Genomic DNA, 15,350 nt, shown 5'->3' with positions numbered 1-15,350 from the left:
CGGCACCACCACCCACCCCTCTACCCGTCCATCAAGGCTGTCGTTTTGAGCCGAGCTGGTGGGTCTCCCAGTGGGCCAAATGTAATCAGTGTAACTTGATCTCTAACTCTAATAAGAGGGATTGTTTGTGGGGAGATTTCCATAACTCCCACAGTCTATTTATATCTTAAGTCACACCCTCTGTGTACGATGCAGCCCCTCCACATCCACAAAGACCGATTCTGCTGCTGCTGGCAAATATTTGTTCTGATTCAGTTGAAATAAAGAATTAAACGCAGTATTTCGAAGTATTTCTTTTGCTAGCAAAAGCAGCTGTACTGGCAGTATGAGCCTGGGACCTGTGGCCATGATTGGTGTGAAATTATTTAGCAAGTTAACCATGTTTAGCCTGCAAGTGTTTGGTTTTAGGCTGGTCAACAACATAATGAAAAAAAAACAACCACAAAAAACAAGTCTTTTCTATCTAATGACACCCAGGAGGATCGGTCTGAGGGAGGAAGACACGAGGGAAGGGAGTACAGGGCAGCAGCTGGTGTGTAGGTTAGAGAGACGGGATAGAGGGATGGTGGGAGAGCAGAGAAGAGAGGGAGGGGGGCACGATAACAGAAGGGCAACATGGTGGATCACTTTACACTCCACTGTCCACAAGGAGCATTCACCACAGGCATTTTGGTCAGGTTTCACTGCAGCGAAGAGGCCTGAAACGTTGCCTGGGACTGGCGCTGGGAGGGAGGAGAACGCCGCTGAAACATGAAATACCAGAGTAACGTCGGAGGAAAAGACCTGAGAACATCGCTCGCTCAGGTATCACTGACACCAGGTGTTCTAAAATACGTGCCTCAAAAATGTCCCAAGACAATGAACCAACGTCTCTCTCAGACAGATGAAATAAAATGGAGCTTTTCCAGCACTGAGCACATCAAGTTTAACTGAAAACTCACGAGAGCATGTTACAAAGCTGCTACACTTTCAACTTTAATGCAGAAAAACTTTAAAAAGGTACGACTGGAGGTACTCAACAGTTTTGTTTCGTCAGACTTGGTGTTATTCAATATTTTGACATAGGGTTTTTAAATTAGATAGTAAAGGTATTTTGAATGCAAATATCTGCTATCATTCTTTTTGATTCCAGCAGTTAAGTGAGTTAATTGTTGTAATTAGACTCCTGAGTTTGTTATCACAAAATTGCTGCACAATGAACATAGGAAGGGTTTAATTTCAGTGCAGCACAAAACAAGAAATCATTATATCAGTTGCATAAATTGATAATCCATGATTTTTATTGTCCTGCTCTAAAGTTAGAATCAGTTAGATGCTAAACATCAGTAACACGAAGCTTTGCGCATTGTTTGGATTCACAGATGAGTCACTTATACAGGACTGTCACTGGCGCTGGAAGCAGAACAGCGCCACCAATAGCGTCCCGTCTCTTACACGTATCAGCGTCAATGCTGTCTGGTTGCCGCGTGAGCTTTGGGGAACCATGCCTGGTTTATCCCATTAAGTGGTCCGATATTCCTTTGTTCATGCAGAGTTTACCAGCCAGCCCCCCCTGCTGTGGGGAAATCACCATGCTTGAATCACCATAATGTGTGTTAATGGATGAATGAATTATACACTTTAGGGTTGGCAGCGCAGGAGGTGGCCTGAAATAAAAATATACACCAGTATTTTATAGCTAAGATATGAAAGTATATGACGGAAAATGATGGTCCTCCAGCCATGGGCACGTGTGTACGAGGTGCAGCAGTGAAAACAGAAGTATCTACTGATTGCAGGTAACGAGGAAAAATTGTTTCTGCGCGTTAAACTAGTGAGAGATTTCTGTTCTTCTTTTTAAAAAAAAAAAAAAGTTTGGAAAATCAGCTGCTGGGTAAAGAGAAATCATGAGTATGTTGAGGATAAAATAAATGCTTCCATTTTTTTTTCTACATCTTGGTTCTGAAGTCATGAATTATTAAAGTTTAAGTGCATTAAATCTTTTTCTAAACATACCGTTTCCTGATGGTTTTATCATGCACTTTCCCACGTATCTGACATCAGCTCATACCCTCAAGTATTTTTGATCCAGCAGTTGATGTGTTCATTTCCTTATTATGAAGAAAAACATCTTTGACCTTTTGATTCAGGAACTGAAAGGAGCTAGTTTGGTGTCTGGGTTAGCGTGCTCAAGAGATGAGACAACACTTTCACTTTATTTTCCGATGGAGTGAGTGATTATATCATGAATATAAACACAACTATCTCTTCAATAAATCTGAAATTTTAAGCAGATAATGAAGTCTGCAGTCTTCTGACAACCCCAGAGAGCGTTAACTCCACTGAGCGGCTGTTTAAACATGGAAGTGCAGAGCGATGATGCCGGAGATCGATGCATGTGGCCCGGAGGCCCTGGGCACAGCCATAATGAGGAAGGGTCAGAGGTCAAAGTATGTCAGAGCGTAAGGCTGCTGGTGTTGACAAGCCAGGCCAGGCTCCAAGTGAGGAATTACTGCAGTTATATAATGAAGGTATAGAAGAGGAGTACAGAATTTGTACTGATACTGACTTCAGCATCTGTGAACTGTTCTGCTTCACGGGATGAAAAACAGAGCTCAGCAGGAAAAGACCTGATATATTTATGTTGAGGCTGAGTGAACCAGGCTGATCTGCATGCTCCTGCACATCCAGCTGACTTGTCCTGAAAGCAAACAGGCTTCAATGGCTCAGAGTGATTGGTGATGTCATGACAGGGTGAGATCAGCGCTGCCGCTGGCCCGCCAGAGTATCGAGGGAGAAGGAGAGGTCCTGTCTGAACCTGGAATTCAGGCGGGGGTAACTTTGCTATGAGGTCATGTGAATTATGGGACTTGTGCAAAGTTGGAAGGAGAGATGTGAAAAAAGATTAAGACGTCGAAGCAGCTGCTGGAGCTCAGACCAACTATGAAGCATGAACATTAACAAGAGACCTTAGTTCACATGGAGAAATGAAATCACCCGTACGACCCACACACCATTACACGCATTTAACATGCCGGTGTGTACCGCCCCTCTGAGCCAGGCTGGTTAGTCGATGAGGGTGTGGTCACCGATGGCCTCAGCATAGGATGAGGAAAATGAACTGGCAGTGAACTGAATGCGATCTGGGCTGCTGGTGTCGGACAATATATCCCATTGTAGTGCTGTGGCTCTGGAGCCTCATCAGCATAATGTCCCGTAGAGCCCCACCCCCACCCCCTTCATATTGCCCTCCACACTCATATGAACTTTTCTTATCAGAGAAGCAACGATCCGACTACACCAGTGGTTTGATCATGATGGGGGGGGGGGGGGGGGGAGCAGCCGAATGAGGTTTGAAAGTAAAGGGGTGTAGAAAGATGTGACCGTCCCAGGTCGCCACGGTAGCACTTGCATCCTGATGCTTTGAAGGTACAGCTCAAGTAAGGGCGGTAAAATAATATCCAAATAGCGAAAGATAACTACACCCCCCCCCCCCATACAATATAGATTTTCTGGCTCTTCATAGCATATTTTTTCTCCAAACAATTATGAATGTTTCAGAAGGTTTGCAGCTGCAATATGAACAGTACAGTCAGAAGTCAATGTGGTGAAGAAACTTAAAAAAGACTGGAAAATTTAAAGTGGACATTTGGCATTTGATGCACATATACAGTCATATTTTCAGCTCCATTTTTTTATTTTTTTGGTGACAGTGCAGAAAATGGCAGCATATCATGATATCCCAATACTCGCAATCGTATCGTGATACGTTTCGCAGTGCGAGGTCCTTCCCATGCCCCTAAGCTCAAGTCTCCGTTAGCTTCTCTTAGCAGCGCACATGAGAGTCCGACACCGCCCCTTGCCAAAAGTGGTGAAAAAAAGCTCCCTCTAAAGTGAACCTGACAAGACGGAATGCATTATGAACCATTTTTTTAGTTCTTATGTGCCGAGACTGGAAGGAGAGCGACATGAAAAAGTTGAGTTGTATGGGTGGGAATCAGAGTTAAGCGTCACAGTACTATCACAAATCTTAAGTGCCGCAATTGTTTGATAATTCATCTACAATACACCATGATTACGAAACTGGAAAAGAAAAATACCCCGCCAGAGGTAAAAAGCAGGAATTATGCATTTATTGACCGTCTGGTTCTCCGTCTGATTTCCTGAATGCTTTCAATGCAACTCATCAGGTACTGATTCGATTAAATATCGATTCATTTAGAGATACTTCGGTTTCAATACCAATTTTGCCTGGTTGGGAAAGTTTTAACACATTTTCAGAAATATTAAGTTTACATTACAAACTGACCCAAAAGCAGTTACAGTACATGAATACACGTCCTATCTAATGTGACCAACATTCGGTGAAAGTGCAATCGTAGGCGACAACTGAAGTTTCACTTTCAATGACAATGAAATAAAATGATATCCAAGAAAGTGCAACTGAAGTTTAAAACAGCAGTTATTTTAATCAGAAAATAATATTGATATTTAGTACCAGTGTATCAATACTGTATCACAAGAGGAATTACTGCTATGTACTGATGCATTGCTCCAATACCAATAAAAACTCATTTTGGAATCTCTAACTGTACTTCTGTCTGAGCCTCCTCTGTATGTTTAGCAGCCACTCTATACAGTGATAATAGTTTAATCAATACAATCACTTCCTTGAGGGTCAGACAAAGCCCTCTCACACAACAGCCAAAATGAGGTCACCATCATGTGTTCTTCTAAGTATAGACATATTCTTGTGAAGGATTGCACCACATCATGGTCTGTCCTGTTAGCCTCCACTGTTTCCAGATGTCTGCTGCCACAATGAATGAATCAGAACATGAGCGTTCTGTCTCGGAACAATCAGGTACTCCACTGTTCCTCCGTGTATTATTGAGGATTCTGTCTGAACTGCACGGCCTACAGGGCTGCAATGAGAAAAGCCTATTTTGTGTGCATAGCTGTCTCCTTACGTCATGCTGAGGCTTATGGGAAGTACTCCTATGCATTCCCCGGAGGGTCTGACTCTGTATATATCTGTGTGTGTGTGTGTGTGTGTATATAAGTTGTATATCTGTGTGTGTATTTAAGAACATTTGTGCCCACGAACATTTTGTGAAGCAACTGGAGCGTGCTTTGGTTGTCTGGGTATTTCCAGGGAACACCAACTCTGCTAAACATTTCACACACAAGCAACAACCGCCACAGATTCCTTCATGTACTGTACAGAACAGTGCCCCCCCCCCCATCGTTCCATTCTCGTCTCCCCTCTAACCTTTATGAGGAAGTATGACGCGGTTTGTTTCAGACCTCTATGGGGGGGTTAATATTGTCTTCCTGTGGGGGCAAACAAATGCCACGCCAGGGGCACGACTGTAGCGCTCCATTGCCTGCCGCACATCTAGAATAATGAAATCTGCAGGATTTATAAACAAACTGAAAATCTAATCTTCCCAACAGTTCCAACGAGAGTTTGTTCAGTCTCAGCTTGGAAATGACACAGAATGGATGTTACAGTAGTTCATGAGTCAGCCTACACCTCCATCTGTAAATGTTACTGACAGCACTTTTTCATGTCAGTTTAATTACGAACTGCAGTTTATAAAACATCCGGCTGGATACAAAAATACTGCAGCGTGGTTAAAGCTCGTCTCACATTACAAGCTGCGTTTACCATCTTCACGGTCGACATTTTTCAAACGCCCTCACGTATAAATATCAAATACGTTCCATCTTTATGACTTAATTTACAGGGAGCCTGATCCTGTCCGGAATGTTAAGATTACACTGACAAACCCCCTCACGAAACAGGATTATCTAGGCAGATAATTGGTCTCAGGGAGGGTCAAATCAGGTCCTTTCCACCACTTCGGGTTCATTTGAACAGCTGTATTGTGGAATCTGTGTCAAAGCGACTTTTGCATCAGAGCAAATCTTTACATTTTGAAGATTCCATTCCCTGGGTGAAAGAAAAGATCACATCTCAGATCTTCTCAACTAAAAATACAGACAAATTCAGCTCATCCTTTGAACTGTGTGGAAATTTGTCTCTCGTATCCTGATGATGGACAAAGCAGAGATGAATGGTTTCCAGTGTTCCCGACCCAGCAGCCGCAGAAACAAAGATCAAAGGAAGATCTTAAATCTCCGTCCATCCCAGTCTTTGTTTTCTCTCTTTATTGATCATATTTCTCTTTGGCCCTTGAGCCTCCAGAAGGCCTAAACCAAAAAGAAACAATACCCCATGCAGACGTTAGCAGGACAGCACCGGCGGTACCATTGTGATCGCAGCAAGTGAGCCGGCCTCAACTTTCAATCGATGACGTAGCTCCTAAAGTGCTCAGTGGAGCAGGCCGACAGATTTCCCAACACTGGTTATTTTCCATATAGATTTCTGACACAGGGGAAGTGTAATGGAACAATTAGGCATCTATTTAGTGGCTAAACTGGCACGCCTGAGGACATCAAGGCTCAAAAGATAGAATTAGAACTGGTTGAAGTGGCAAAGTAACCCGGCACAAAGCTTTTAAATCAGTCAGATAAATGCATGCCGACATAATTACCCTCAGACTGCGGCTCATTTTACTACTGACACGTGCCGGCTCCACCACTTCCTGATGCAAATGAAAGAGGGGATGGAAAAACAATCCAGAAGAAGCGGTCAGTGTGTTGGGTTGTGCATTCGATAACTGCTGGAATTCATCATTTTTATAATTATTTTCTCCTTTGAAACTGAAAAATATCAGTTCCTGAGTCTGATGAATGATGCTGATCTGTTCTCACCGATATCGTATGATAACCTGCGTTTTTTCATGAAAAGAGCATTTAATGTTGAAAACCTTCAAAAAGGGATGCTTCGTTTTGAAATGTTATCCTTTATGTTCGTGAGACTGATGTGTTGTACGAATAATATGTAATCTGTAATCTGTTTTTGTTACCACTGCCAAGCAGATAGTATTTGGGGGTATTTGCTTGTGTGACTGTCAGCAGGATTAAACCAACTCTGTGAGTGGAGGGGTGTGGCATGTGCCAACAAGGGGGAGGAACCATTACATTTTGGGGTCAGGATTTGTTTGCTGACTTCATCTTGGAAATATGTTCTTCTTCTCATCTTCACATGATTATTAATCAGAAACAAAACAAAGAACCTTCAGGAGAATATATTGATTGTTGTGTCACTATGACAACCCCCCTCATGAGGCGGGGGGATGGGTTCAAAGGGGTATTCAAAGTCCATCCGATTCCATCATTATCTTTACCACCTAAGTGTGACGTGGGAAGCTTCGGGCGAGAGCAAATCCAGACGGATACCCGCATTCCCCCACAGCCAATGTGGAGTCTCAAATTAGCCTAGCTTGCATGTTTTTGGTCTGAGGGAGGAAGCAGGAGCGCCGGAGAGAACCCACGCAAGCACAGGGAGAAGACTCCAACGGGCCAGCAGTGGAATACGCTACTTCTTCATCAGCTGACCAATTCTGCACCAACGTTATCATCACTACTGTGTCACTTCTGCATTTTCACCTGCACCTGGTCCTCACTCACTTGCTGCTAATTGGGGTGTAGGACGTGTATCACGGAATCACGTGTTTCACGGAATTTAAAGTGCAAACAGGACAGTGTGATGGCAAATACACACCTGCACGACAGCGCAGTGGTTCTTGCTCCATCCAACCACCCATGTTGACTTAAATGTCAAGACTATCAAGCTCTGCTCCACCTACTGGCCTCTGTGTCATAATAACGTGACATGTGGCTATTATCTAGCACTAGTGTCTCCACCTGCTACACCAGGAAGTCGTGACCGTCCTGATCACAAAAACTTGTAAGCAGCAAAGTAAGCAGTCACGAAGAGCGTTGCCTTGGGTGCGTTGTCTGAAAACAAACATAACTATTGTGCCTGCATCTCCTCACACACGCTGATGACACAGCCACAGAGGAAGACCCACATCATCCTCATCCTCATCCTGGCTAATCCAGCGCAGAGGTGACTGAGCCCTGCTGGAGCTCTGAGTGTATACATACACACACCCTCTACAAACCACAAGTGGCAGCCGTCATGCATTATTAACAAGACTCAAACTATCTGGTTCCAGTTATGCTGAGTGGCTACTGGTGGTTCTTCAGATCTTTGTGAAGCTTCCAGCAAATCAGAGGAGGATTTCACACACTTGAAGTGGTCACGGTGCTACGAAGGTGTCAGTCCCTCCACGCCAGGGTGACTGCACACCAGCAGTCAACATCCTTACACAGTTTTACCAAGTTCCATGACTCCGAGGACGTTTTCACAACAATACATTCTCCGATCTGTCTGTTAACGTGAGACTAATGACCACTTTAGCAAATTTACCAGCATACATTTAACTGAAATGGACGACGAGCGATGTGGTTTGATACAACATAGACACGCATAAAGTCAAAAGTACAAGATTTTCCCTCAGTCGATCATAGCTGACCTACACGTACACCGATCAGCCGAAACATTAACACCTCTGACAGGTATCGTTTGGATTATAATACACCACAAATCCACCATCAAGAGAATTATAAAGTTTAGTTTTTATTGTATTTTCATGAAGAGTTTCTTTTTTTTCAGCGATCCTTTTGAAAGCTGTAGTTTGTGGGGCTGTTGAACTACACTGGGGTTTACTGAGAGGTGTGTCTCACAGTTTGTCTTTATGAATTGTCCAAAAAATGGAAATTAAAATAATCAACACCTCTTCAAAAAAATCTGAACAGCATCACCCTCAGGAAGGTGGTTTGGTGTTGGTGTATCATACTCTATATGAGCCCAGTCAGTGGGGTTACTGTTTTGGGTGCTGGTGTATACCAAGATATGCAAGTATTTATAATGCAGATTTTCATGACTTTTATAGAATTGTGTAGTTTTCAAATCCCATTGACTTTACAACGGACCATTTAAAAACATAGTTACATTACATTTCAATATAATTTAGTGATTTGGAAGATGACTCGTCTGGGGTTTCAATCCAAATAGTTAATCTGGTCAGAAGTACAGCCATTTCATTAGAAATCACAAGTATAGAATAGTACAATTAAAGGGCCGGAAAAAAAATGGAAAAAAGTACATTTTTAAAGTACATATTTGGAGCATTAGCCACAGGACCACCCAAGATCCAGACGAAGACAAAAGGGTGCAGGCCAGTAGAGACAAATCAGACAAAAGTTGCGGCGCATTCATCCACTTACTTGAACCGAGTCGTTGGCCATCGTCGTCCCTGTCGCCGTTTTCAGCGGTTTCACAGGCGACCTGCGCACATGTGGTATTCGTCCCCCTCCTCAGCCAAGCGCCGCTCCCCTCTCAGAGACGATCGAACACAAAGATGCCTGGAAAATGACCGGCTGTTGGTCCCGGGAGCGCTATCTCAACTTTATGCAAACAGCCTGTTGACACAAAGGCAGTCAAGAGGTAATCCGCATTGTTGGCTAGCCTGGCCGCGCCTGAATGGATCTCGCTGTCCGAGTCTAACCAACGGTAGATCTCGCTTCACTTCAAAATGATCTCAAATGTGTTCAGTTCAGATTCTCCATTAGCAAAAGAGCATCCAGTCTAAACTGAAGACCTCCGCTATCATTGTTCTCCCTCTTGTCACCAGCAGCTACAGAACACCGTAAAAATCTTCCGACACATCCCTTAGTCCCATCCGCTGAGAAAAAAAAGCACCGTAACACAACCACTTGTACGCACTCCTCTTCTTTTCGCCGGTAACATCCGTGCACACGCCTCGGTCTCTTGTCTGTGTCACATGCCACACAAAAAGCCGCCTGTCAGCCCCTCACCAGCCGCTCCGCCGAGTACAATAGACCGCCAGTCCATCCATGAAACACCCCGCTGGAGTCAACACACACACACACACACACAGGCTGAAGGACGCCGTTTTCCGTTTTGACACACTCCCTCATACACAGACACACAGACACACACACTGGATGGGTAACGACGACAACAGCTCATCACATTCAAACGTTGGGGCGGGGAGCACTTGTACGGTACACCCCAGCGCGCGCACCCGACGACAGGGCAATGCCGCCTGAACGTTCATTGGTCCAGCGACGGGTCGCGGGGACGCGCCCGGATGTGTCATGTGTCCACGCACTGGTTGTGGTTGCCAAGTCAACCGTAACTTATAATGAACCAACTGTTGAATCGGGAGGACAAACCCAGCGAAGTAGAAATAATTTACCCTGCAACATCAGTGCTTTACTGCATTAGCCCACATAGCGACGGGTTACCGTTTTACTTCCATATTATATTAGTTTATGTATTTTTTCTATATTTGTGTATTTCATGTGTTACCTTTTTTCTTTTCGCGTGAGGATTTTTTGGGAGTAGAAAACAAAAGGGGGGGGGCACGTTAGCATTAGCTAGAAAGGCTACACGCACACCATGTGTAAGTCGTTACCGTAACATGCTGTAACGTTTCCTTCATCGTCCCTGACAGATTAACAAATCAAAAATGAAGAAACAGGCAAACACTAACGTGAGAGTACATTTCAATCCACTATCACATTACAATTTCTTATTTCCCTATTCTTAGACTGGACATGTAAGACTTTTTTTTTTTTCATTTTTTATGATTTTTTTCCTCACTAGGTCCCTAAATCATGTCACCAAAAGACTCTAAAATAATACCAGATATTTTCAAAACACTGGAAAAACAAGACACTGGAATTCTTTTTGAATATTTTTTAAATTAATTAATAGAAAATCACAAATTTTCCATGTTTTTTTTTTTAATTTGCCAACAATTCATCTGACCCAGAGACTCTAAATCAATACCAGATGTTATAACTATATGAGACAGACACTACTCCTTTTGTGAAATCTGATTTACAACTTTTCATGTGTATTTTTCATGGGAAATTCTCAGTTTACTTTCTCGAGATCTAAACTGGCAATTAAGCAGGGAACCACGACGTTACCTGGAGCGCTTCATCTTTTCATCTTGGGGATTCCTTCCTGGAGAGTGACAGTAAAACTGTTCTGGCACAGATGACGCGGTACACCGAGCCAAGCTGTTGCTGTGCATTGTTTTGGACTCAAGATGATTTTTGCTAATCTAGGGGGAGCTAAAGGTACTTATGCACAGACCTTTCACCCTCTGGGTGCACGGAGAAATGGGGTTTAAGAGAGACGCATCACAGAGCTCTGCTTCCTGGTGAGCCAACCGATGCTTTAATAGAACCGACTTTGCATAGGAAATCAGCAAGTAAGACATCAAGGTCGTTGAAGTGTGTGCAGTGAAAAAGCAGTGACATAATTCTGAATAAAGCCCTGTCAAGATGTTACAGAGTGAGAAAGACGGGGGACTAGTTCACTTCGTGAAGAAGAACGCACCTGAATCGAAACTGAAAGTTACAGCAGGTAAGAAGATCTGCTGGCGGTATGTAGCTTAACGGTGACACCTGGTGTTACAGATGCGAAATTGCAACTTGAAGCAGATGAATGTGGAGGTACAACTTCAGTGTCCTGCCAGGAAATTGGACAGAATGAAAGGAATAAAGGTCCAGATAAACCAAATACAGCAGTAAAAAAATCCCCTGACTCAGAAGTACTGAGATAATGAAGATGAATGGATAATAACTGAAAACGGTTATAGATGGATCAGTCATATCACGCCTACATTCTCAAACAATCTTCTTTCTTCTCTTCTTTCAGCCAAAAAAAAAACATATAGATGCGTAAAATATACTAGACTATAAGTATCAGATCTGTAATACACAGTTTTCATTTTTTATTTGAGTGATCATGTACAAAATATCAAAATAATTTCCTTTATATTTCTACCACCCTGCGTACATAAACTTTGTTTGACTTTGTCTGTTTTCTGAAATACAGTGCTACGATCAGTTTTCCAAAGACCCATAGAAACAGCAAGCAGGTCTGTAACTCTTTCTCAAATTTTGAAAAAAAAAAATCATCCCTTTCATGCTGTCATGTGGTCTCACTCTTGGGAGATCATGTGAAATGACTTAAGAAACTTTTCATTTTGAATCATTTGTTACAAAGTCATAGTTTGATAATAAATGTCGTACTTTGACATTGATTTTCCATGACTCATATAATTTGTAGATTGGCTTTTTTTAGTTTACATATTATTTTTTACATTTGTTTTGAGAATCCTTACATGTCATTGACCCAGATACAAAAAAAGTCATCAAAACTTTGTTGAAAAACATCCGTATTGAAGAGCGCTATCCAAAACCGAGTCATAAGACGCAATTCTATGTCCTGACTGTTCCACGAGTAACTGTGTATTATTTATGAGGCATTGCAATGGAGGAAAATTAGCATTAAATCAAAAATAACTGAACTCTGGGGAGAATGTGAACAGTGGATCTGCTTTTCCTCCCATTCTTTCTTCCCACCACCAACCTGCTTATCCTCACGCTTCTCTAGATTGCCTTCCTTGGGTTCTTTCCCCGCAGCCTCCTTCATTTCTTCCTACTGCTTCTACAGGTCTTGCTGGTCCTCGTGTTTGTTTCCCAGGCTGGCCTGGTGACTGAGCAGTCCACCACCAGAACTGGATGAAAAGACCCAAAAGCTTTGTGTGACTTCCTGCTGCAACTGCAGGACCAGGAAGACCAGGCCAGTGATGAGGATGTGGATGAAGAGGATTGGCTCGACTAATTTCGGTGGGGCATAACTCCACCTCAAAGTCTGAGTTCTTTTAGTCTACACAGAGGAAGAGAGAGTGGGCAGCGAATGGGTGAAGTCTGAACTGAAGGGACCAGGGGTCACCCTCTGTTGATCAGCCTTTGTGTCTGGTGGGCTGATTGAAGCAAGGGTGGCTTTTGTAGTCTTTGACAAATACGCTTCAGGCTAAATAGCACAGACAAGCCCCTGTGTTGACCAAAGAAAGGACCTGGACCACCAATGGCTGCTGTTTGCTGTTTGATTGCTCCGTGCAAGTCAATAAGAAATGTAAATGTTCTGTAACTAGACCCCCCCCCCCCCCCACACACACACACACACACACTCAAAAGGTTCATCAGCCCCCTCCTCTCAGCAGGAACAGATGAGCTAGTAACCTGAACTTTGCATATATTGCATATACCTGTACATCTTCTGCAAATAACAGGAAAAAGGTGCTGTCAAATAAATTTGCAAATAAATGAACAAAGCGTGTTTGAGGAAATAATGAACAGGAAGAAAAATGTGCCAAGGCATTAAGAATATAATTCTTCTGGAACATGCAGTTTCTTTCTCATGGAGTTCATTAATCCTGTGTGGACAGATGAAAACAAATGACATATCTATGGTAAACTTTCAGAAGTACATTTACTGTTCAAAGATAACATTCAAATGTCACAGCTACATCTTCACAGCTTTAAGATGAAGCTTATAATTTCAGAGAGCTGTGTTTGGGTTGTCTACAGAACAAAATAAATAGTTACCTTTATTTATATAACACTTTTCTTCATAATGTTGCTTCACAATCAAAATAAATCCAAGAGCAAAAAGATAACAGTAGACACAATAACAATCGATGAGATCAGAATAAAAGCACATTTAGACATGTCCAAAAGCCTTTTATCAATCACCCTTAGTCAAACCAGGTCAAAAGGTCTGCCATGTCTTATAAAAACATCCATCCATCCATTTTTCTACTGCTTATCCTGTTAAGGGTCATGGGGGGGCTGGAGTCTATCCCAGCTGCCGTCAAGCAAGAGGCGGCGTTCACCAGTCCATCACATAGAGACAGACAACCATTCACACTCACAGTCACACCTACAGTCAATTTAGAGTATCAATCAGCCTCGTCCCCTCTTGATGTCTTTGGACTGTGGGAGGAAGCTGGAGTACCAGAGAGAACCCACGCAGGAACAGGGAGAACATGGAGACTCCACACAGAAAGACCCAGTGCTCGAGCCGGGGTTCGACCCCGGAAACTTCTTGCGGTGAGGCAACAGTGCTGACCACTGCACCACCGTGCAGCCCTTCGGAAAACAAGTCCAACACAAATCTGTTAACATTATAATTGTTGCTAGGGCTCTTTTTGGGACTGTTGGTGTCCCGGACACATCGACCCAGCAACTCAGGAGTCAGCATTTTCCCAATATGAGACAAAACAACTTTTAAGAACTTTAGGTTAATTGTGTTGGTCCTCCAGAGTTGTATGCAGCTGCTCACTGCTCCACAGAAGATGGTGAAATCCAGAGGATGAATTTTGCTGTTCAGTGTCCATGTGACAAAAAAAAAAAAAATCTGTCTCTCTGTCTCTCTCTCATTCTCTCTCCATCCCAGGTTATCTGAGGAGCATGAGCAGATGTCTCACCAGACCACCTCTTGCTTGTTCATCATGAAGAAGAAAGGAACATTTGGAAAGATTGACAGAGCTGTGTCAAGACCTTATATGGTCTTGCTGGACACTGACATGCTTTATTCCAGCTAATTATTATTGTAGGTATTTCCAATGTGAGACACTTACTCATGCTAAAACTGGAGTTGCACAAGTAAGGCCAGCCTGAAAATATTAGCAGACACCATGATTTTGGATAACATGTACAAGAGGCAGTGTGTAAATGGAAAATAAAGGGGTCCAAGAACAGAACCTTGAAGAACACCACAGCTCAAGAAGAAGTAACCAAAGGTCAGGGTCACTGTGGCAGGTAGACATCAATCATGAGATATGTATTGTTTATTTTTGTTCAAAAATCCAACAGGCCAACCATGAACAAAAAGAAAAAGAAAAATAATCGATAAATAATTTTCCTAGTTTGTTATGAAAAAGTAAGATAGTCTTTTTTTTTCTAATGATTTATAACACCCTCAGAGGTCATATTGACCAAAATATGAAGACATTACCCATTTTTTTGTATTTTCACATTCTGTTCTAAGACTCTCACAGGATTATCTGCAAAAAAAGGCCGTAACCCCATAAGAAAAAGGTGGATTGCCTTCAGTCCTCACATGGAACTCCCAAATATCTAAATGCAAATTTTCATGTTGAAAAAACAAAAATTGCCTGATTGAATATGTAGTTTTTTTGTATGGTGTTTTATTCTTTGTTCAACCTGGGTTCACACAATGATAATGTGATTTTTCAGAGGAATGTTTTCTCAAATGTTTTTGTCCCAATCCAACACTGTTGTGATGCCTCCCGGGCGCAGCATTGGGAGGTGACACTGATGTGAATGTTTATTTATTTTTTTATTATTTCAGGACAATGCACATTGATGATGATGAACAAATTGTCTTCTGGTAAATACAACAGTGAGTAACACTTTTTGACTTTGTTATCTTTACCTCCATGAATGACTAACATAGTTAACAAACATCACATTAGGTAGGAAATATTCTGCCATTTGTTAGAAATTTATTACAATTACGGCGATAAGAATTTAAAATCAAT

The 15,350-nt window shown here is 42.5% G+C and overlaps 1 protein-coding gene across 4 annotated transcripts in view; it reads right to left on the bottom strand.

Moving 5' to 3' along the window:
• The window catches only part of pkn1a (protein kinase N1a), a 48,859-nt gene extending 37,862 nt beyond the window's left edge, over nucleotides 1–10,997 (bottom strand). The window contains exons 1-2 of one of the 4 annotated variants that reach the window (XM_086211161.1): nucleotides 10,918–10,997; nucleotides 9,184–9,378 (exon numbers count right to left, since the gene is read on the bottom strand). In XM_086211161.1, coding sequence (XP_086067287.1) covers nucleotides 9,184–9,204 — 21 coding nt within the window. In that variant the 5' untranslated portion in view covers nucleotides 9,205–9,378; nucleotides 10,918–10,997. Of the gene's footprint in view, nucleotides 1–9,183; nucleotides 9,986–10,917 lie in introns of those variants that run through there. The other 3 variants (XM_086211159.1, XM_086211160.1, XM_086211158.1) reach the window with 3 other exon arrangements.
• Nucleotides 10,998–15,350: the final 4,353 nt, after the last annotated feature.

This window comes from Aulostomus chinensis, chromosome 8 (genome assembly GCF_037954235.1).
Source record: "Aulostomus chinensis isolate RoL2024-O1b breed Wild chromosome 8, RoL_Achi_v1.0, whole genome shotgun sequence".
Lineage (NCBI taxonomy): Eukaryota > Metazoa > Chordata > Actinopteri > Syngnathiformes > Aulostomidae > Aulostomus > Aulostomus chinensis.
Note: the sequence above shows the minus strand (reverse complement) of the source record. Positions and strands in the feature narration are given on the sequence as shown.